Here is a 23,374-nt window from a genome sequence, read left to right as displayed (position 1 = left end):
TGAAGATTGCAGTGACACTGTGCTCTAGATATTTGCTAGAAATACATGCAGTTTAAGCTTTTAGAATTGCAAGTAAAACAACAGCCTTTGTCTCTCAAGCTTTGTGTAATTTCATTTTTATGACATTTAATGTCATGCTTCAGTAGCATTCTGGAAAACTCTCATAATAACCATGCAGAATTTGTAAACTTAAGTAAGTTTATGTCAATTTATTCCTGCTTAGTCTTGCAGACCACTGGTTCTGGTGTAACCTGCATACTGCTAGTGGCTGAAATAGAAGGTTGGGTTTTGCTGTGAGACTTCCTGAAGGGTTTGCTGGGAATTCACACAAGTGACAGAAGCTGCAGGCCCTGTCTGCTGCTGGCATCAGCTCTTCTGGAACAGCAGAGAGGCTCAAATGTTCTTGTTGCAGCCTTAATTTCATCTGAGGCTTCATACTGAAGTGACTTGTTTTCTGTGCATAAGCAAAATTTTATTAAATTATATTCTGCTCCTATCTAGAGTCACTAACAGGAAACATCCTGTTTTAGTTTGGTTTTTTTTCCCTCCATAGGTAAAGCAGATTGTTGAGGATTCTCTTCTGAAGACCTTAGATGCAGTTCTAGCTGAAGTTGCAGAGGTATGGTTTTACCTTCCTCCTTTAATGACTTTAATACTTCATTTTTTGCCTTATTACTTGCAAAATTAGTATTTTACCTATGTAAGGTATGCCTTCTCTTTGCAAAATGGTACTAATTTCCATTCTGAAAAATTCCTTCAGTGGTTTAAATCTAGCCTTGGACTGTGTAAAAATGGTAAAGGAGGTGATATTTTTCACTAACATAGAAGGAAGTAGTCATTTTCCTACATTAGCTCTGTTGTCCTAATAAATTACAGCACTGGCTGCCCAAAGCTGGTTTACTGTAGACAAAGGTCTTTCTTGCATATTGCAGTGACACTGTCTTTTTCCACATCCATGAAATGCATTTTTTATTTTCAGTTTGTGGCTTGGAAATCACTGCTGCTCTTTTAGGTGCCATTTCTATGAGTTTGTCAGTGCTGCAGCTCATGGACTCTCAGAGGTGGCAGATTTGGTTCTTTGGGCCTGTGAGTCCTCATTTCAGAGCAAGGATTTGTTTCTTCTTCTCCCCTCCCCTGGGTGCAGTTCTGTCACAGCCTCCACACATTTTATGGAGTTTGCCTCATTTCCTCAGAGCATAAGGCTGTGGTGAGAGGGGTGTGTGCTGAAATGTGTGCAGAAATGACTCTGCTTTGCTCTCAGCCTCCCACCAAGCACTGCCCTGCTCAAAATGTAGGCCTGAGTGGAGACAACTTCAGCCTCTCTTTCTTTTTGCCATCTCAGTAAAGTGAGAGCTTTGAGTCCTCCCTTTTCTTTTTTGTTTTTAGCCCCATTGTTGGAGAAACAGACACACTCTTCAAATCAAACAGCACCTGAATTTTGTTAAATGTATTGAATGGCTGTACTTTTATTAAAAGTAGAGGGGGGAAAAGCTGTGAGGCTATTTCTTGTACCTGTTTTATATGCTTGTTTACTTTGTGGAGGTGGAGTGAGATTTACTTATTTGTATAATGGAAAGGCTTCCTTTTGAATCTGGGAAATTCCTTCTTTTGTCTTTCAGACCTGTTGTAGTTCAGAGCTCTATTACAAAACCTTCAGTGACCCTCTTTACCTTGCTCAGTTTAAAATGCTGAGAGACACACTATACTATATGAAAGGTATAGTATTTATTTATTTTTGTTTATCCTTCATTATATTTAGGATCCCAAGCATCATCTGCTTTGTGTTGAGTGCTTGAGCATTGGGTTTGCATTTCCTGGGAACTCTGCTTAGGGTAATAAATTTTGAAATGTTTCCATTTTAAAAAGGTACTATGGAAGTAGAAAAAATATTTTGGCCACCATTAAAAGGATTAATAGGTGGCATTTAAATTGTCTGTTCAGTGGTGGACTTTGTTATGATATTTATCTTTTAGACAGGACATAAACTTGATTAAATAATATAATTTATAATGTAGCAATGACTGTTATATATGCTGTTATTCTGATTACACTGACTTTCATCTTTCCAGTATAATATTGTGTCCTTTTCTTTCTTTAGACCTTCCCACCTCATTTGTGAAGGAAGTCCATGATTTTGTGCTGGAGCAGTTCAACAGCAGCCAGTCAGAACTCCAGAAAATCCTGCACGATGTGGATCGACTGCACAACGAGCTGAGCCCGTTAAAACTGCGCTGCCAGGCCAACGCTGCCTGTGTGGATCTCATGGTGTGGGCTGTGAAAGATGAGCAAAGTAAAAAAATGCTCCTTGGTCTCTGCAGTGTCTGCTTGTTGTGTTCTAAGTTGTAGAAATACTTATGGAGTAGATGATGCTCAGAGAAATATTGAATTTCAGTGGAATGCTTTGTACTTTTAGAATGCAAGGGTAAAACGTCCATCAAGAGGTTGTCAGATTAGTTGGCTGGGTAGTTAGACATCTCTTTATAGAAAGGGAAACAGAAACTTCTATTACTTATCTCCAGGGGATGCTATAAATGCTTGATTGCATGCAGCTATTTGTTTTCTAGTTTCTGTTTTATTTATTCCTCTTATCCAGTTATGGGTATTTCTCAGTAGTTCTTTTAAAGAAAATGTTTTTTCTTCATTACTAGCAGGACTGGGAGACTCTTTCTTACTTTTCCTCTATTTTCTTTCTTGTCTAAATCTTATATCTGCTGAATACGTGGAGGATTTTTTCTCTTTGGACATTGCAATATTTGATTTCTGTTCAGTATGAAGTATGCTCAAAATCAGCTTTAAATACTGTCATTCATTCAGTCACAGTGTTTGACAGAGCTGTTTGGTGCAGGTGCTAAGTTTCTAAAACTGTTTTTGCAGAAGCAGCACTAAATCTTACAGTACAAGATTGAAGCTTATAAATCATCTCCATTATTTTAGAAATTCCAGTAAGGCTTGGGTTGTGTGTGGCCTAATAACAAATAAAAAATAATTTTTTCTGTTGGATTTTTTTATTTAAGGTGCAGAAAACCTGTGCATCAAGTTATCAGAGAAGCTGCAGTCCAAAACCTCAAGCAAAGTCATAATTGCTCACTTGCCATTGCTGATTTGCTGTTTGCAGGTCTGTCTTTACAGTATTTGTCATTAATTACTGCAGTTAGTCACTGTGTCAGTGAATGAGAATTGGGGGATTTTTACAGGTTGCTAGAACACTTGATCTGCTCTTTTTATTACTTTCCATCACTGTGTTCTATATATGGATTTCAGAGATCTGCTGTGAGAACTAGGAACTGCTTTTAGAATTTTCTTAGCTCAGCTACTTCTTGAAGAAGAATATTCATGAGGAGTTTTTAGCCAGGATTTAATTTTTGAACTATTTAGCTTCTTAGTCCATTACATAAAGAATTAAAATACTGGGGCTGGCAGAACACTGAGGTTTTAGATTAAGCCTTGGTTATTCTCATTTTTGTCTTCTTATTGGGCACTCATCCAGTCTTACAAATGTGGTGTTTCTCACCACAGAAGTTGTAAGTTATCAGGTTCCTCTAAATGTTGGCACTTGTACAGTACCTTTATTTTTGGAGAATGCAGTTCATTTCATGGAACTCCTGTGAAAATACCCAGGAAGAGAGCAGCAAGGCTTGAGTGGTATATGACACACTCTGGAATAACCCAGAACAGTTAGAGGCTTAAAGTATCTAAATCTTCTGCTAAAAAATGAACCTCTCAAAACTGTGTAGGATTTGTTTTGTTTTCTGTTTGTTTGTATTGAGCTGAAGTTGCAAGCTTGCAGCTGAAATAAAAATAATGCTGTTTTATTGTAAAGCTATGGTTTTTTGGTTTTTTTCCTTTTTAGGGTCTGGGTCGTTTGTGTGAGAGGTTCCCTGTTGTGGTTCATTCTGTCAATCCATCACTGAGAGACTTTCTTGTGATACCTTCCCCAGTGCTTGTGAAACTTTACAAATATCACAGCCAGTATCATTCAGGTAAAGGGAAAAAACCTATGTTCCAGAGTCATTGTTTTCCAACTTTTGTGGCTTTTTCATACTTTTTGGTATTTTGTGGTGATGCAGCTGGAGGTGGAAATGGAGATGGAATTGTGTAATTTTTTTTGGAGATGGGGAGGAGGGAAACCAATGAAATTCTGGTAGAAGTGTATCTAAGGGTGAGCAGCAGGACTGCTGTGTCTCTTCTGCTGACACTGAGCACTTGTGTCTTGAGTGCATAATTATCCTCATAATGAGGGAAAAGAATCACATACCCAGTTGGAACCTCCCTTGTTTGGAGTTGAGGCTGTTGTGTCCAGTTCTCCTACAAAGGCTGCTTGTCTGCCCTGTAGCCTACTTTGCAGCTTGGGAGGCAGCCCCTGGCTCTGTCCAAAGCTGCTTCTTCTGCAGAGTGAACGAGGTCACGTTCCTCACACTCCCCATACCCATCCTCTGCTCCAGCCACGTGACTGTCTTGGCATTTGGCAGGTTTTTGTTGTTGTTTTTAGATTTTAATATTGAGTGATGATTTCCTGAAGAAAAATGTTCCATTCAAATCACTTGCTGATGCAAAAGCAGTATTGTAATGCTAGAGCAAAACAGTAAATTAGTAAGTGGCTAAATTTAGGAATAATCATTTAGGAACAGTCAAATGCAACAATGGCTTGTCTAGCTCATCAAGTGGTGTTGATTTCTGTACTCCTGTGTTCTCAGTAGGTGGGAATGACATTAAGATCAGTGTCACCAACGAGCATTCAGAGTCCACTCTAAATGTAATGTCTGGCAGGAAGGGTCAGCCATCCATGTATGAGCAGCTGCGTGACATTGCCATAGAAAATATCTGCAGGTAAGAGGGGGCTGGTGCCATGCTGGGCATGTGCTGCTTCCCTGGCACCATGCTGGGCATGTGCTGCTTCCCTGGCACCATGCTGGGCATGTGCTGCTTCCCTGGCACCATGCTGGGCATGTGCTGTTTCCCTGGCAGAAAAGTGCTGTGCCCATTGAGAAGGTTCTGCTCTGTGCTGCCATGAAGTCTTTGTGCCTGGTTTGGTCGGGGCTTTGTTTTCCTTCAGGCATCTCTTGGTTCTGTTTATGTCCTAACTGCCCTAAATTATTATTCAGTCTTACTGTTTTGCTTCCCATGTCTGCTAGTCACCATTTTCAGTAGGTAGGTGTTTTTGTAGATGTTCAGTAGGTTTGTTTTTTGTTTTTAGCTTGGATTGTCGCATTGACTGAGCCTCATGTAACAGAAGGATTGTCACACACCCGTGTGGGCAGTGATTATTCTTCCCTTTTAGACAGCTGCAGAGAGCTAGAGGGAAGACATAGTTGGTGGCTAGAGACAAGGAATTAAAGTTTCAAACCAGTGGATTCTGAATTTACCTTATTGTACATTCCCATCATTATTATTTTTGGAGAAAGCAGAAGTAGAAACTCGACTCATTTTTTAAAATGTATCTGCTGTGTTCCTTGGCAATCAATTCTTATTCTTCAGTATAAACCTGCTTCCCTAATATACAGATAGCATGAGTTCACAGTAGTTGAAAGTGATAGGATTTATTGATGCATTGTTTTTTCTGTCCATTGTTACTGCAGGTGCTTGAAAGCTGGCCTGACCATAGATTCAGTGATTGTTGAGGCCTTTCTTGCCAGTCTATCCAACCGTCTGTACATCTCTCAGGAGAATGATAAGTAAGTGGTCAGTCAATCATAAAACCAATTTTTCCTTCACTCAGTGAATCTGACACTTATTCTAAGATACAAGTACTGGCAGCATTATTTTAGAACTAAATGTCTCTGAGATGAATGGGCTTGTGCATGGGGTCAAGATCTTCCCATGCCAAGTCTTTGCAGAGCTGAGCCCATTTTCATACTGAGATGTATGGATTCAGTTTTAGCTGATTGGATCAGCAAGTCTTTGGTGAATGTTAGCCAATTTTGAGTCCTCAGCTGAGTGATGCTTTCTCTTCAAGTTTCAGCTGTCTTCTTTTTGCTAGACACATCTTGTCATTTTGGTATTTTGCTCTGCTTTTAAGAGCCTCACTAACCAAGAAGTCTCATGGGGGAGGTTCTGTAGTAGCTGGTCTGACTGTCTTAGTATTTTGCCCATCATTTTTGCCTTTTATAATGTTGTTTTTAGAACAGCTTGTTCATGTGTTAGTGTGGACTTCCTCAATAATGAGTTTGGGAGAGGTTATTTTTTATTTTGAAAATCAGCTTGTGCAAGTATATCCTCTAATGTTGGGGATGTATAGAGTGTCAGTATAAAAGCTGCTGGTGATGTTTAAATTTAGTATAGGAACTGTTACTTACCTGAAATGTAACTGAGGTCTTGATAACTTGTTGAACAGTTCCATTTATCAAGTTGGGATTTTGTTTGTTTTCCTAACAGGGAAGCTCATTTAATTCCTGACCACACAATTCGTGCTCTAGGGCACATTGCAGTGGCACTGAGGGACACCCCCAAAATGATGGAACCCATCCTGCAGATCTTGCAGCAGAAGTTTTGCCAGCCACCTTCTCATCTTGATGTACTCATCATTGATCAACTTGGCTGTTTGGTCATCACTGGAAATGTAAGGAAAGAATGGGCCAAGAGAATGCCAGTTCATGATTCCTTCCTTTAGTTAAATGGAAATATATTTTAGAGGTGCATTTGCAGTGGGCTTTTAAGGCTTCTCTTTTCTGCACTACAGGTAGACAGACACTTGTACAGACTTTGTGATATCAGACAACAAAAGCTGTGATGATGTGTAAAGTGCTGTTCCTGTAAAGAGAAGATGAACCCCTGCAGAAAATAAGAGTCTTTTAAAAAAAAAAGACTATAAAGCCTACCAAGCTCAATGTTTTCCAAAGTTACTAAGTTTTTAAACTTGGCCTATCACAAATAAGTGGAGGGTATTTTCTTTTTGTATTGGTAATTAACTTCCAAAGTCTTGTAGGTTCATACATTTAAAAGAATGGAAGATTGTCTTCTTTAGTCATATAAAGATTAACTGACTTTTCCCAAATGTTATATGTGCATCTGAAAAAGCAATTAATTGCCAGAACTCAGAAGCCTGAAAAATTGGTTTCCATCAGGAAGGCAGAATTAAAAAACATCATAAATTTGGTAAAATTTCATCCATTAAATGCATTCACAAAAGCACTTCTGCTGTTTGCTTCATGCAAGCTGAAACCATTGCTCAGGCTGTGGCTGCACATCTATTTGAAGAGCTTGGTAATACTTGGAGTATTTTACAGGGCTGATCTTTAGAGAGATTGTATTCAGTAAGCTTTACTTAGGGATTTGGGTTTTTTTGGTTTTGTTTTGCAGCAATACATTTATGGTGAGGTGTGGAATCTATTTCAGCAAATCAGTGTTAAAGCAAGCTCAGTTGTTTACTCTGCCACAAAAGACTATAAGGACCATGGATACAGGTAACAATTAGCTGTGTCCCTTAAATGTGTGAAAACTATATCAAATACCCTTTGGGCTGCTTTGGGGTATTTCACTTTTTCCCATTATCAAGTTTTATTACAAGGTTGGAATTATACTGTTCTTTGATGTTAAAAAGAAATATGTTAATTTAGAAATAATAGCCCTTCAAAATGCAGAGATTCCTGAAAATGCTTTTCACTACAGGTAGCATTGGTAATCTTTACCTCTGTAAGGAGTCAGTGTTTGTGAAAGATAATTGGCATTGATGACTTATGTTATCTGTAATTACAGTAATTAATTACTAAATTACAGTAATTAATTACTACATCTCTTAGCCCAGAAAAGCTGAGAGTGTTGTTTGCTTTGTTTTTAATGTGATCCTGGTACTTGTTAGGGATTAAATGCAAACCATTAATAATTTAATTCTTTGTATGTAAGTTATGCATTGTTGTCCCCACTAGCAGTAAGGATTATCACTGGCTCTGTTGGTACTTGGGGTGGGCTGGATACCTTTCAATGCAGAGTGGGAGCAGCTGAGAGGACTGTTCCTGTCAGTGTGTTTTCACAATGCAGTCTCAGCTTCAGCAACTGATCTGAGTTGTGATTCTTCTGCTCAAGAGCTTTCCCAAAACAGAAACATTGCCCTTGGCTGCTTTTTGTCTGCTACAGGAAAGTACTTAAAGTCCTTTCCTTGTGGCCATGACAGCATCATAAATGGAACATCCTCCAAAGGCACAACTTAAAAATAGTTTTTCACTTAAATACCAATTGCATTTCAATTGTTAGTAAAGTGATGTGCTGCACATAAAAACAGCAAGGAAAAAAACTGGGTGGGAATATGCCAGTAGCCTTATTACAAGAGTTACTGTCAGTATTATGAAGAAAACACTGCCAATATAAAACCTGAGGGATTGCTTGTTCATAACTGTTCTTTCTCCCCAGGCACTGCTCCTTAGCAGTCATTAACGCCCTGGCCAACATCGCTGCCAACATCCAGGTGGAGCACCTTGTGGATGAGCTGCTGATGAACTTGCTGGAGCTCTTTGTTCAGCTGGGGCTGGAAGGAAAGAGAGCTAGTGAGAGAGCAAGTGAAAAAGGACCAGCACTGAAGGTCAGAAATGCACTGGTTTGTAATTGTGTGCAGCTGTGCTTTATGTGGGTGGCACTGCTGAACACACCCTTGCTGTGCCAAGCCTGAGAGTGCATTCTGGTGGTGGGGTGTGAGTGCAGGTCTGGGGTGCCTGACTGACTGTGGAGTGTCCCAGATAAAACAGGGAGTAGCTGCAGTTCAGCTGAGACTGCCCACAGTGCCAGAGCTGCAAAGGGATGCTCTGGAATCGGTGAGAGAGACAAACTGCTGCAGTGGCTGAAAGCTGTGCAGCTCTGCACATGGAGAAATGACAGAAGGCAGATGGATTGAGCTAGGAGGCAGTGTTTCTTTAGTGTGAAGATCCTGAGAGCAGTTCTCACTAGAACATTCCACTCAATGCAGAGTACAAGTTATGAAAGGTTTTCTGAAGACTTCATTTTCAAGAAGAGATAAAGAGGGTAAAACACTGCTCGTGCTGTGCTCCCCAAACAAAAGCAAGTTTTTCTTCATTGCTTTGCCTATGTCTCTTCTTCTCAACACACTAAAATTTGCTTGATAACCATTAAAATGTTCAGTGACTTTTTTTGTTCTATTTTCAACCATTCAAAAGTGATTTCTGTGAGGAGAAGAAAAAATACCTTATTTTTCTTTTGCTATTGCTGGTAGTTGACATGGATGTTCTCTGAGTATGCCCAAGAATGGAAATCAGTCCATCTTTTTCACCCTCAGTGCCATGTATTATCATAAAGAGGCTGATATGCTGATATTTCATTTTTTAAACAAAAAGGGCTACTGGAAAAATGAATTTTCTGTGTAGTTCTGCTGTGTTCTGGCTGTTGCAGTTAGTTTGTGTCTCTGCTCTGACTCTGAGGCAGTGAGTCAGGTGCAGTGGATTGTCCTGAAGTTAACAAAAAACCATGGTGACTTTTCCCAGTTGTCCCTACCCCTTAGAGTATCTTCTGTGCTATTATTTTCTTCCCTTCAAAAATATTTTAAGACCAATCTTTTGTTTGCATTATCTTGACTCTCCAGGAAAGATAACTGAAATTTGTTTTAGTTGGGTTGTACCATTAATGTTTCATCTGAAGACTATTTGGCTTCGTTTCTTTATTGCTCTCTTCTTTCCTTCTTTGTTTTTGCTTTTTTAAATTGTTTCCTTTTGGTTTATTCCACTTCATGCAAAGCTGTGCCCTGTTAGCACATCCTCCCTGCCTCATCCCTGTGGGGCCAGCACTCCCTCTTGTAAGGAGGGAACTGGAGCATTCCCCCTTTCCCAAATCCAGTGTGGAGGGACATGGGAGTGGGGGATACTTCAGAGAGATGTCTCAGTGTGGTGTCTGTGCCACCACTGTTTCCCTGATCAGAAAAGGTGAGAAATGATGTGCTGTGCTCAGTGAATGTTTTCAATTCTTTAATACTCTACTTGCCAAGAGCAAACACACTTGTATAGCTGCAGTTTAAAAAGTCCTAAAAAGCCAAAGGAAATAGGTGTTTTCCTTATGCTTCTTATATTTCAATGGGAAAGGCTGCTCCTCCTGCTTAAATAAATTCTTGGAAATTCTGTCTTTTTACAGGCTTGTTATTTTTGGCTTCATTTTGATAGTAAAATGAAACTTCTGGTAAACATTTGATACTTGTTTGTGGCCACCCATTTAATGAGATCATTTTTCTAGCAGTTATTGAATATCTGTAGACTGTGTGCTAACAGGGGAAAAAATCCCTTCAGTATCCATGAGGAAAACCTGAAAAGCTTTAAAAGATTCCAGGATGTGTTCAGTCCTGTGGAGAGACATCTCCTGACCACCTGGTGCACATCTCTTTGCAAGATACAGAGTTGTAATTGCAGTGTTTGATGCTTGAAATAAGTCTTTTAGCAAATTCTTTAGAAATGCTTTTGTAGATGTTTTGAGCATTTCCTTTTTCTTCTCAGGCCTCCAGTAGTGCAGGGAACCTGGGTGTGCTCATTCCTGTCATTGCTGTGGTGAGTATCCAATGGATCAGTTGCTGCAAACAATAATTTTTCTTGCATTTATCAAATGCTGCTGCTATTTTAAGCAAAATGCTTTGATTGACTGTAATGCAGAGGTTACCATCCAGGAGAAATGAACTACTACTGTGAAATAATACACTTAGCTCTAAGCGGGGGAACATTCATTTAATAATGGCAAATCTCTTGAAAATAAAGAATCTTTTGTGATTCAGGGTTAGATTGTTTCAAGCCATGAATTTAGGAGATTCTTGAGCTAAATAATACTGCAGGAAATATTACTTTGATTAGTATTTGACCTGCAGTGTAATAAACAGCACATATCTGTGGCCTGAGGAGAAGTGAAAAACAAAAGTTAATACAAACCAAGTAAAAAATAAATATTAATTTGGCAGCAAAGTGAATTCTGCTTCTTAAAAGGAAAAAAAAAATCATTGATAAAGAAGGAGGTAAGTGTCCCATGTCTTCTGAAATGAGAATTGACCTGTCAGGCTGAAAGCATTTTAGGAAATGTGCAAGGACACTGATGTCCATGCCAGACTCATTTATTCTGAAACATATCTGTTTCATTCTTGGATGTCATTTTTTTTCTGGGGAAAAAGCATTTCTTTTAACAAAGTACAAGTGCTAATTCAGGAAAAATTTGTAGATCTAGATCTCCAGTGGAAAATTTGATATGTCCAAGACTCGTTACCAGGTCAGTAGGTCTATTTGCCTAACTGCTGTAGCTTTTACAAAAAAGAGTCACATCTGAAAGATCCATAGACAAACTTCCTGAAGGACAAAAGGCATCATGCTGTTTGTTTCCCTCCTGAAGCTGAATTATTCTCTGGAACTTTTCCTGCACAGCTGCTGGGACAAAAGGGAAAAACGTATCCCATGCTTGCAATAGGGATGTCTGCTTGTAGTTTGTTCATACTGCACATCCATTAACAGGCAGGAAAAAAGCATTCATTTCATACTCTGCCCCTCAAACCCCTTCAGTGAACTTTGTCAGAGATGAGTCTAAAATTAGCACTAGTTAAAGATCAGAGCACTGTTCCTTTCTTTCCCATTCCTCTCCACTGGTTTGTACCTCAGCCCTCCCCAAATTCAGCAGTGATCACAAGGACCACTTCCTAATTTCAAAGAAATGTGTTTATAAATGTCTTGGGTCACTCTTATTCAATAGTTGCTCAAGTTTTGCATGAGCCAGCTGGTCCTGCATTGAGATGTTCTCATGGGTGGCATTTTTCAGCTGTCAGATTTGAGTGCAAGCAGGACCATTCCTTGCATATTGAGAGAAGATTAGTGCTTATTAGAGACTTCATGTATAAGTTATGGAAGTACTTTTCTGTTGCAGTTTTTTTATTGATGGTATATTTGTTCTGAATAGCTGGGGGTAGCTGCATTTTTCTTTACCAATGTGACCTTTAAATGCAGTCAGAGAGTGCCAGAATCTGAAGCAAGAGTTAATGGTTACATTATGGTTGTTGAAGCAAATATTTGACTTTCTTGCACAATGTATGAAGATCATGAGTTTTCAGCAGTAGCTGATTTGCTTTTCTGCTTGACCTCTTTGCCTTGAATAATTGTCTTTACTTAAGTCCCCCAAAACCCATATTGCAGATGCTCCAGCTCATTCAGTGATTGAGACTAATTAAACCTAGGGCATGAATATTTAAGCTTTTGCATATGCTTTTCTTTTTTGTATATGCTTTCCTTTTTGAATACAGATAAAACAATAAAATGTGTATATGAATGCTAATTTCTGTTGTGCACTTCGAGTGCTGAAAATTGTCTATCACCTGATGGACTTAAAAGACAGGAATAGGGGAAAACATCTGAGTTTCCTTTTCAATGTCAGCTCTTCATCATTCATCATCAGCTCATACCAGTATTTCACTGGCTGGCAGCTTGAAAAGCTTTGTGTATGGAGCATATAACTGGAGTAGATGCAAAATTACAAACAGTAGTATATAGTATCAAAATTAAATCAACAAGTTAAACTTAATATTGGAAAAACAGCTTTTTAAGAAAATTCATAATTCTTAAATAATGGTTTGTTTAAAGGTTACTTGTGTGTTTTTGCTAACATAAGACAAACTTATAATGTACTACATAGATTGATACAGTATTTGATACTAGAGAAAGTCATGAAAATACTCTCACTGGATTATGAGGCACATTTTTTTAAAAGGTATGATGTAAAGTAAGGTATGCAGAGGTGAGTATGTTCATTATCTTTAATAATTTGAATGTATGATGCAGCTCTGTTCCTTGTACTAGGGAGACAGTGATATTCTACAGAGTGTGGGTAAATCTAATTTTCAAGTGTGGCACATTTGAGCAGAATTTGTTTTGTTACCAGAACGATTGAGAAAGTTTGCAATGACTTGAAAGGTTTCATCCATTGAATCAAGCATGGAGAGTGCACTGGAATATTAATAGAGTGATTGCTATAAATGACTTTTTCTAGAGAGGATTAGGTGACACTGAGCTAGCAAAAAGAGCCCTATGCTGACTGCTGTCGCTCTAAAGGGTATTCTGAGGATATTTGTATCATTTACCAGGCTGGCATAATTCTGATACCTCTTGTACCAATGAAGATCAGAGGAAGTGTTGAAGCAATACAAGTTAGATCAGGGAGAAGAAGTGAGTCCCTTAGAATTTCATTCCTCCAAGACATTTCTGTCTCCTCATACTTGATACACTGGTCCATGAGGCTCATTGTGTGCAGTAACACACATTGTGTATTCACTGAACATTAAATGATGCCAGCAAAAGAAAGAATGGAGACATTTGATCTGTTTCAAGTTAGATTGTGTAAAATGCCCAGGAGAGACTTAGGTGTCTATGGCTGGTCAGGTATTCAGGATTTCCTTAGTTCTGTTTATCATAAACAGACATCCTAGCAATTAGGCTAGATTTAGGGCTAGATTTCAAGACTCCAGATAGTCTAAATACTTTATTGATTACATTTTACACACTGTTGCAAAACACAAAGTGTAAGGTACTTTGTGATTATTTTTTTTTCTAGTAATACACTTGTATCAGTACATGGCACTAATTGCAGACAAATTATCTGCTGCTGTGAGTCCACTCATGAGAAACTACCTGTAGATAATACATTTTCTTTTTATACCAGTGACTTTTGTATTGGCTAATACGACAATAAATTTTCCTTTATGATACTGGTATTTTACCATAGAATTACACAGCCCATGTGTAACAGAGTGTTGGAGGTGTTCTCTGTTTTTAAGACGTGGCTGGGTTGGCCACTCTGCCCATGAAGAGGAGGCAGCTGGTGCGGTGCTCGTAGATCAGGAACAGGAATGGGCGATCCACCACGAAGCGGATCTGGGTGGAGAGAGGCATGAACCCCACCGTGGTGATTGCTGCAGCCTCTGTGCCCTCCTCATTCACTGTGATTGTGCCTTGGTGATTGAACTGTTCAGACAAACAAAACAGGAAAACAAATCAGAGAAATTGAGGCTCTCCTAAGTAAATGAATGATCTGCTCACAGCCTTCCCTGCTCCTTGTCCCACACCCCTGCTGGTCACCCTACACACACCAAAAACCTTTGGGGTTTGTTCTGTGGAGAAGCCTGTTCCTGACTGACCACAACACTCTTAGTGCCTTTGCATCTGATTTAACATGTGCTTCATTATGTAAAGAGGTAAGGACAAACCCACAATCCTCCCTCCTATGTCCTCCAGAAAAGATGAGGAAAAAATCTTGTTTTAGCTTACTGTGTACTATTATTACTGAGCTGCCATGTTTTGGGTGATAGAGGAGGTGAAATGAGGAGTAAATACCCTGTCAATGGTGATCTTCTCATCTGATATGCCAGAGTAGTCTCCGTTTCCATTGAACAGTTCTTCTATTCCCATGGATCTCAGATAATCAATCAAGTTATAAGTCTTCTCCAGCTTAAATTTAGGCAGAACCACTTCTCTTGTTCTAGTAAAAATAAACACAAAAAGGAAAAATCATTGAGCAGATATTTATGTGCATGACTGGTATGACCTGGTATGGTTTGGATTTTTTGCTGTTTTCAGCAAGTAGGACACAGATATACAGGACTGTACTTTTGCTTTGAAAACTTGAGCTTTTAAAACTGTGCTTTAACAAATTAATTCCCCTGTGAAAACTGTTTGTTTGCCAATTTGATACTTCATTTATAATGATTTGCATTATTTATGTGTATAAGGTGTGTGACTTTGAGCAGTTCAGTGCATGCTTGTAACAAGTGTTGAGCTGTCAGATTTTCTGAAGTACTAAACTGGAGATTTGTCACTTATTGTGTACAACAGAAATAGGTTGAATTCCTGGATAGCACATCAAATCATCTCCTTTTATCAAGTCTGAAGACAGATACACCTAAGCTATCATCTTTCTTAAAGGAAGCTTTATTATTTTTCCTCTCCCATAATTGCAATGTCCTTTGATTATGGAATGTGTTCCTTTACACCCAGCTCTGTTGAAATGCTCAGTGCTGAACAGAACATAGACTGATGTGACCAAGATTATTGGTGCAGAATAATGTTATTTTCACAGTCTTGTTTTTCCTTCTTATTGTAAACTTTATCAGTAAGAACGTTTTCTTTAACTCTACATCATTAAGTTCTCAATAGAAAGAATTTTGAAGCTTTATTACAATTTTCTACCCCAACCATCGTTGATTTCTTGTCAGTATTTAAATTTTGAGAGATCACCAGTCCTGATTTTTAATTCAATAAATCCATTTTTGGAGGTTTTTTTCCATATTTTTTACTAAAATATATTATCCTCTGCATGCTTTACTTACCCTCATCAGTCTCATCGAGAAAATACATAAAGACTTTACCAAGATGTGCTTTTCAGCAGGTACCTGTTTGTCATGCTCTTCTGCCACTTTTCCACCACTTGGGGTGTGATCTGCTTCTCGAGGGCTTTCATGCCAGCCAGTTTGTGTGGCAGCACCACGAGCATGCTGATGTTGCCCACGAAGGGCAGCTGGATGATGCTGCAGTCCAGCTCGGGGTCAGCAGCAGCCAGGAAGGTGCCCTTGGTCTGCATCATGGGCACCTTCACCGTCTGCTTCTCGTTCAGCCGGAAGCTTCGCTTCGTGGTCATCTCCACTGGAAACTTGTTCTCCCACGTTCCTGTTCATGCAAGGCAGAAGACATAAACCCCTAGGTGGCTGTTTAATGAAATGTTCCCAGAATAGGTTTACACCAAGCTTTAAGTCAGCTGGATTGGGATTTACTGTAGGAGAGTGTTGATTTCAGTGAAGCCTGAATTAGAAGACAAGTTTTAAAGTGACTTTGAAATTCCTGGCTTTCCAACCTACCATTGGTCTGATTTGAGTGTTCTGAATTACAAAAGCAGGTGAACACAAACCAGAAATAAGAATTTGATTGGTGTGTATTATTTTTCCCTGTGAGGAACCTTGAAATTTAAACAGATGGGTTTGCCTCTAGAAGAACAGCTGACCTAGCTGAGTTTTCTGAGTTGTGATGCTTGAATCCATTTCTGAAGGCACCTCTTTGGAGAATGTTAGTGGTGTATCAAGCTAAGCAAGGGCTGTATTTGTTTTGCATACAGATGCTATGCTGAAGGCATTATATTACCTTAGTCCAGTCAGAATGGTTCATTTTCTGTCATAACCTGAAGAATTGGGGTGTTGACTGCTTAATTCTGTGATCCAGTTTGATGGGATAACAGGCTCCTGTAGATGTGCTGAAATCTGACAAGTTTATGCCCAAATAATGCAGTCCAACACATTTTGCAGCCCAGAAAACTTTGCCCTCCGGGTTTGAAGCTTTTTATGTGGAGATACTCTGGATACCAGAAGTATTTATTAACTGTTGGAAAGAAGGTTTTTTAAATGCAATGTTCTGTTGGTCTTTTTATAGAACTGTAGCTCTGGAATAAACATCATTTTTTAAAGGGCAGACAAAGCTGGAAGATGATAGTGGAAGTCGGGTTACCAGTATTTCCTGTAAAAACTCAGGAATTTATGTCATCATTGGCAAGCAAGGATGTGAGCAATGTGACTGTGACTGTGTGGAGAGCCTACAATATAACCTTAATTGGTTCCTTAGTCTGACTTTACCAGATTTACTGTGAATAAGAGAAGAAAGGCCTCAAGTCCATCTTTCATTCCAAAAGTTCCTGCACAGGTCAGGCTGATGGGGACCAGTTTGAGAAGTGATCAGACTGTGGTTAGTAGTCTGAAAGGTATGGGGTATAAAATGGATTATGCTATTCCTAAACAAATAGTCTCACTTCCAAGGAATACCCAGTATCTGGCTGTTTTTCAGGGAGCAGAATTTACAGATGAAGGACTCCAGCTGTCCAATGACATGGGGCTGCTGTGGGCCAGGGGAACTTCAGCAGCTCTGCCATCCACTGAGGGGTGGGAGACATAATCAGCTCTTCCTATGAAAGAGAGGAGCTGGGGAATATTTTTCTTGGATTCAGTTTTGCAAATGTGTTTGTCTTGGTGTAGAATACTGATCCCCAGCAGGAGCTGTGTGGGCAGCTGAAACCAGCTGGCACTTTGACTTCTGTGACTTTGTGTTTTGAATCTTCCCCCAAGATGTCTTTTGGATCCATCTGTGGGGGCAGATGTCTCCATTGAGATGTTGTGTCCATTGTTGTCTCCATTTGTCAGTTACCAGAACTGTCATGGCTAAAATAACCAGATCCTGCTTGGTAGGAAGCTCAACTCAGAGCAGAATGGGGAGCAGGCTGGACATCTGTACAAGATAAAATGTGCTTCTTACCAGCATAAATAGTTTCTTGATGGTCTTTAATATAAAAGGAGTTTGAAACCTCACAGTGTTTGTCAAGTATCCCACTACTCAGTCTCACTTGTACTGAGCATCTCTGTATATCTGGAAATGCTTACAGGTTTCTTAGTTCAGAGGGCTTACCAGAGCTTTTCTGCAGTGGCACAAACAGTGTAAATGGAAAGATGTGGACAAAATTTGGCATGTTAGAAGGAGTATTGTGGAAACTAAGAAACCTAGGTGCAGAACTTGCTTTTGAAAAGTTCAGTTCCACTCAAAGTAGAATTCCCAGGTGACTGTCACTGTAAGACAAAAGAATGAGAGCAGTAGAGAACTGATCTCTGTTTTGAGGGTTAGAAATTACAGCCTTCAGCAGATGGCACCAAGATAATTTGGACTAAGAGGACAGAAGAAAAACCCTGAAGTTTTTTTAATCTTGATGGCTCAAGAGTTCCAATACCATATCTGTGTATTTTTGTGGTGGTTATGTTATTTTGAGATGGCACAAGTATTTAAAAATTTCAGAATTAAACAAAAGGGTATTTCACATTTCACCTAATTATGAAAAAAAAAAGTATCTGTTTCACTTTGTGTAGTCCTTTTCTTAGGAAGGTTTAACAGGCAGTAAAACCCTGTATTTAATATGATATGATCACCAGGGATGTAGTCAAGTATACAAGTGATGGCGTGTTGGATGGTACCTGAGAATAAGAGATTACTGGATTTAATGCTAATGATTGCTTCAGATTCTTTTAGGGGTAAGTGGCATTATTCAAGGATGTAATTCCTTGCAAGTGAGTGGGAAAAGGTACATTTATAGGAGTGTTGCTTCTATAACCTGCTGAGATGGCAGCTGTAAGAGAGGCCTTTGTTTCCTGGAAGCAGGGACATAACTGGGGAAAAATAAACTCCTTTATGAGTTATGGAAAGGAGTGTGTTGTACTTGCAAACACTGTTACCCTTTTGGGCTGATTTTTTTTCCTTACCTGTGTTTTTAAGTCACTTGGTTTTCAGCTTAAACAGTCAGAAACAGATTTCCTTTTTCCTCATTTCTTTTTTCATTGGCACCTCCCACCTCTGCTCATTTAATGTAATTTTAAAAACTTGTTCAAAAACTAACAAACTTTCAACTTGAGGCAGATAACTTAGTGTAAATGTAAAGACATTGAAAATAAGTGTTTATAATAACAATATATTGTAGAGTCTTTACTTCAAGCCTCATTAACTGTTCAGCCTTTACTAATGCATGAAGGAGCCCATATCAGCAGACCATTCATGCTGAATTCAGTGTGATATTCCATGTAGTGAATGTGTTTGGTTTTACTTGTAGAAGAGCAGTGTTTTGGTTATTCTCTTAGGTCCCCTATATGGACTTGATGACAAGGATCATCACGCTCTGATCATGTTAAAAAATTGCTTCCTTCAAGCTGAAATTCTTTGCAGTCATTTGTATGAGTCCTAGATGTTAAGTGCTTTAACTGAAATCGACCTGTAGCATTTTGGTGACACCAAGACTGAATGTGACTAATGACTTGCATGTGCATCTGTACCTCCCCATCTGATACTTCTACCAAGCTTATGCTTTCTGGGGCTATTCTGCATTCATATGTTGTTTTTCTGTCTCACTGTGAGTCATGAAGGTTTTGGAGGTAGTAAGCATTTGCTCTATGTATGCAATAACTTCAGAGCATTGTTGTGCTACAGAAACAGGCAAAAATGGGCTAATAATACAGATTCCTAATGAGGGAGTCAGTAGTTTTTTTGTAGTGTACATTAGACTTTAATTCTGTCTGGGATTTCTAATGACATATGGCAGTGCATTGCAAACTGAGCAAATCCATCACTGAGATTGAAATAATAGAGTCTTACCTTTAAAGTAAAGACAATTAAGAATCATCATCAGTGTTGTAGGGTTGATATTCACAAGAGCTTCCTTTATTAATCCCTTGGTCAGCTTTAAGATGCGTTCATTGGTTTTGGCTATGAAGCTGGGATCTGAGAAATCAGCTGCTTGGGCATCAGCAAAGTAGTATGTTTTCATGTTGGTTTTGAAATCATTGAGGACAGAAAAGTCTTTATGGATGTAAAGGTCATTGACAGACCTCAGCGTGAAGCCGAAGTTGCGCCTGAAGAGCCGATGGGTGAGTTTGCGGAAGAGGTTGTGAACGGTCATGAGCTCGTATTTGCTGCTGGCATTAATGAAGTCTTCAAAGCCAAGAACTGATAACACTTCCTGCTGGGTTTGATCCTTCAGACCCAGGGAAATCATAGCCATTGCAGTGGAAATACCAACAGGAGCCATGATAATGTTGTCTGAGGAGCTGGCCTTGTCTGCCACGCTGCGGTAAAGGTTGAAGCCAAAGTTTGCATTGAGGATATTGAGGCGCTGGATTCTGGTTTTGCCTTGGAATAGCTCAAGAATATTTCCTTGTTGAACTTCAGAAACCATGTGTGGGGCAGCATCAATAACATCACTGTAGTCATCTTCACCCAGTATCTTGTCAATGTCTAGGTAGTCCTCTTCCTCCTCCTCTTCAGGAATCAAGTCATTAGTGATGGTGTTTTCTTTGTGAAACTCGAGTGGTAGGTTGGGCATGTAAGTCCCATTTTCGTGTGGCTGTGCACCTTTAAGGCTTTCAAAATGCTCAGTGACATCTTTGACTCCACAAAATGTGGAGGTTATGATGACAGCAAAGGCAAGCAATTGAAATAGGAACTTCATTCTGACTGGTGAAAGCCTGGAAAACAACATAACACAGTTGAGAGAGTCAAGGGTAATTGAATTTTAGTTATCTGTTCCCTGATTTTAGGTTCATGCTGATTTCTGTGGCAGCAGCAGATCTATAGTTGCCCTATTTGACAGCACTGTATTTTAGTGGAACAGATGTCAGTTAGATGGGTAAGTCTGTTTTACTGGTAATTGGTTTTGCTTACACAATGCCTCCAGCCTGCCAAAGAGTTGGTTGACCTCCTCCCATACAAATAGTCATTACTGGCATGTTTCAACAGTTGCACACTCATTACCCAGAATATGTGGGACCCTTTATTTTAAACTGTTACACTTCAACTGTACACTAACTGTGTGAGTAGTGTGTGCTGAAAATACAATGTGAAGTTAAGTTTGAAGATTTGAGCTTGGTAGGAAGAACAGGGACTCCTGATCCAATCCCCTGCAGAAACATACCAGAAAGCTGAGATGTACTGAAAAATTTGAAAAACAAACATCCTGTAGCTACAACAAAAATGGAAGTTTTGTGGGAGTATTTTGGAAAAGCAAGGCAGCAGTCTGGTGAATAAGGGTGATCTGGGCATGTAGAAATACGTGTATTTGCACCGAGCCCCATTAGTGGGACTGCAGTTGGGCACAAACGTCTCTCCTGGCCTGCTCATGGCCTTACTTGGGTGTGTATCAATGTCTGTGCACCCTTTCTGCAGCTCTGTGTCCTCATCTGCCACTTTTGTAATGGATTGGCTTGATTCTGCTTTTGGCTTAGTTATGTTTTGTTTCGCTTTTCTGCAGAACTCGTAGTGCTCTCTGTTTCCTTTGTGGTGTGAAGTCTCTGTGGGCTCCCTTCAGAGCTTCGTTTCTCTAGGGTTTCTGTGATCCCAGTTCTAGATTTGTAACCTCACCTTTTTTGTTTGAGATTACATTTAAGTAGAACCTGCATTTTTCTAAGGAAAGCTTAATCAATCTCTTCATCTACAGAGTAGTGGACTACTGCATTTTAAAATTATTTTTAAATCGAGAATTTTCTTTAGTATATATTTTAAGAGAATCCATCAGACTTGCTCAGCTGTAAAACCCTCCACCAAGAAGTAGGTCTGAGAGACTTTTCACCATAATATTGAGTGCAGTAAAGTGATCTTAAAAATATATGAAAAAGTATAGTTGCCTTCTGTGACTGTCAGAGATCAAAATGTAGGTGTTCAATAGATCTGTTATCTGAAACTGAATGGGTGTCTGAATGCCAGGCCTGGGGTTTAACTCAGACTTAACTATAAAGTTATTTCACAAATTTATAAAGTTAATCTCAATTGATACACTTTCTTGAGTAAAAGGCAGTTATTTACAATATAATACAGGACAAAATACTGAATGCAATTGAAACAAAAATCTCACTAAAGTGTTGATTAAAATGCTTTTTAAATTAGGAAAGAGAGTTGTTGTGCAAAGTATAAACGCTCACATACCTGTACCTGTTCACTGACCTGTATATCAGTGAATAAAACCTTGAAGGAAAATATTTTCAAACATGTTGTAACAGGATTGAAATATCTGAGCTGACAGATGAGTTTTTGAAACTCTCCTCCAGACTAATTTGCTTTAAATCCTAAAACCATTTAAGGATGATCCTCCCATATAAAAGAATACATTGTTTTGCAGAAAGTATCCAAATAAATATCCAAATAAGAATCTGTTTTACACTATGACTGAGCATCTCGAGTCAGTGTTTTTCTTATTGTTTCTCCATAAATTCATTTGTTTTTTCCCCGCCCCCAGAAGTCAGGCCCTTAGGGCTGAGATACTCTGTCCAGTAACCATTGATAAACATTTTCTCTCTTGGCACAGCAGAATTTGCTGTCTGTATTCCCAACTTTACATTCTCATCTTCACCAAACTTCAGTTATTTCTCAGCTGCACTTACACAGGCAAAACTTCTCCCTTCTCTGCAATATATATGTCTTTGCTGAGATCTTCCCAAAATCACAGGAGAGGTAAATGAAGCTTACCTTTTAAGCCACTGTACGAGAAGGATGTGTTGAAAAACTGAAGTAAGGGGAACAGCAGGCTTTAAATCTGAACTTTGACGCTGCTTTTTTGTGTATCTCCCAAAGTAAACATTCTCTAAACCAAACACTGCTAAACTTACTTCGTCAGCCAAAATCCCTCCCTTGCCTAGTGATCTCTGCTGAATTCTCTGTTGTTTGTTGAACTGCTTTTGTAGCTTTGCAGGTACTTGTTCCCTTTTGAGGAAGGTCTTTGAGCAAAAATCAGTGTGTATGTAAAGTTTCAAAGTCAAGCACGCACATAAACTTGACTGTTAATGACAGGAAAAGCCATGTAGGTGCTGTTTGTGCTGAAATGGGGGACGGGGGAGCATCTTGGTGCAAATGTGTTTGAGGCCTCTGTGGTTGTGGTGGGGTTTCTTCAGCTGGTGTTGTATTGGTGCAAAGATTTCCATTGCACAAACAGCTATTTACCCCGTAGTGTTGTCCACCAGCTTAAACTCAGACTGATTTTATTATAATAGAGAGATTTTTTCATGTTTTTTCTTTTTAAATGACTAATCTCCCTCATGATTTACAAATGCATCCGAAGTTGGCTTTATGTAAGGTTTCACTGAAGTACTGCTGGCACTCATATCTTGAGAGGATTATTGTGGTTAAAGAAAACTTCTTCAAGCTAGGTTAGAATGTAACATTTTGTTAATAAAGTTTACAGTAGTAAAATACAGTCATATTGAATAAAGCTTGTGGTTTAATGGACAATTTCTCATACTTTTTATATACTGCCTGTGCTTTAGCTCTTTTTAGGATAACACACTATGGTCTTTGTTATATAAATTTATCTAAAATTGTAAGTCATGTTGGCTGAGAGGATATACTGCTCCTCCAATGGCAGCAGCTGTTTGTGCAAAAAGAACCAGAGAATTTTCATAAGTGTGTTGAAAATAATGCTCTTTTACTTGCTTGTTTAGATAGTAAATTCTTCAGAACTGATGTCATTCTGTGCGTGGGTGCAAACAATGAAAGATCCCCAATTGGTGCCTCAATGTATTTCCACAAAGCTGATAAACAATAGCAACCAGAAGTGGTTTTGACTAATATTTATTTGGTTTGGAGTTCCTTTACAGTGAAGCAAAGCTGCATGGCATTGTCTTCAGGACAGTTTAAAGGACCATGTGGTCTCTTCCTCCCTGCAGTGCATAGTATACTAATATTATGTATTCTCCTCAGAGGTTACTGTATCAGCATGGTGTTATTCCTGTGTAAAACAAAGGAAATTCTTACTTGAGGCATCTCAAAGTTAGCCTTTCCGCTCTCCAAAAAGAACTTAATTTCTGTAATATAACAACAGTAATATAATGCTAGTTTTCATAGGTGACAAAGAATATTACCTTTGTAAATCACAGTAA

The 23,374-nt window shown here is 39.0% G+C and overlaps 2 protein-coding genes across 3 annotated transcripts in view; one reads left to right on the top strand and one right to left on the bottom strand.

The window, feature by feature from the left end:
- The window catches only part of PI4KA (phosphatidylinositol 4-kinase alpha), a 53,960-nt gene that overhangs the window by 8,319 nt on the left and 22,267 nt on the right, over positions 1–23,374 (top strand). The window contains exons 9-19 of one of the 2 annotated variants that reach the window (XM_064726540.1): positions 554–619; positions 1,620–1,716; positions 2,099–2,290; positions 3,015–3,115; positions 3,851–3,980; positions 4,698–4,827; positions 5,577–5,672; positions 6,373–6,556; positions 7,297–7,400; positions 8,344–8,512; positions 10,422–10,472. In XM_064726540.1, coding sequence (XP_064582610.1) covers positions 554–619; positions 1,620–1,716; positions 2,099–2,290; positions 3,015–3,115; positions 3,851–3,980; positions 4,698–4,827; positions 5,577–5,672; positions 6,373–6,556; positions 7,297–7,400; positions 8,344–8,512; positions 10,422–10,472 — 1,320 coding nt within the window. Of the gene's footprint in view, positions 1–553; positions 620–1,619; positions 1,717–2,098; positions 2,291–3,014; positions 3,116–3,850; positions 3,981–4,694; positions 4,828–5,576; positions 5,673–6,372; positions 6,557–7,296; positions 7,401–8,343; positions 8,513–10,421; positions 10,473–23,374 lie in introns of both variants that reach the window. The other variant, XM_064726539.1, reaches the window with a different exon arrangement.
- Positions 13,407–22,052, bottom strand: SERPIND1 (serpin family D member 1). Its single transcript, XM_064727000.1, has 5 exons — positions 21,969–22,052; positions 19,107–19,975; positions 15,332–15,605; positions 14,277–14,421; positions 13,407–13,907 (listed from the first exon to the last, which is right to left on the bottom strand). The coding sequence occupies exons 2-5, from the start codon at positions 19,957–19,959 to the stop codon at positions 13,716–13,718; spliced, it is 1,464 nt and encodes a 487-aa protein (XP_064583070.1). The 5' UTR covers positions 19,960–19,975; positions 21,969–22,052; the 3' UTR covers positions 13,407–13,715.

This window comes from Zonotrichia leucophrys, chromosome 15 (assembly GCF_028769735.1).
Source record: "Zonotrichia leucophrys gambelii isolate GWCS_2022_RI chromosome 15, RI_Zleu_2.0, whole genome shotgun sequence".
NCBI lineage: Eukaryota > Metazoa > Chordata > Aves > Passeriformes > Passerellidae > Zonotrichia > Zonotrichia leucophrys.
This window is presented reverse-complemented; position numbering and strand designations above follow the sequence as displayed.

Bases quoted from the DNA above. Each gene is read 5' to 3' on its own strand.
- SERPIND1 (XM_064727000.1), bottom strand. From the start codon at position 19,959: ATGAAGTTCCTATTTCAATTGCTTGCCTTTGCTGTCATCATAACCTCC. The intron at 15,606-19,106 runs GTAAGACTCTAT...TTGCATGAACAG, and splicing joins TAATTGTCTTTACTTTAAAG to GAACGTGGGAGAACAAGTTT. The intron at 14,422-15,331 runs GTACCTGCTGAA...TATTTTTACTAG, and splicing joins CAGAAGAGCATGACAAACAG to AACAAGAGAAGTGGTTCTGC.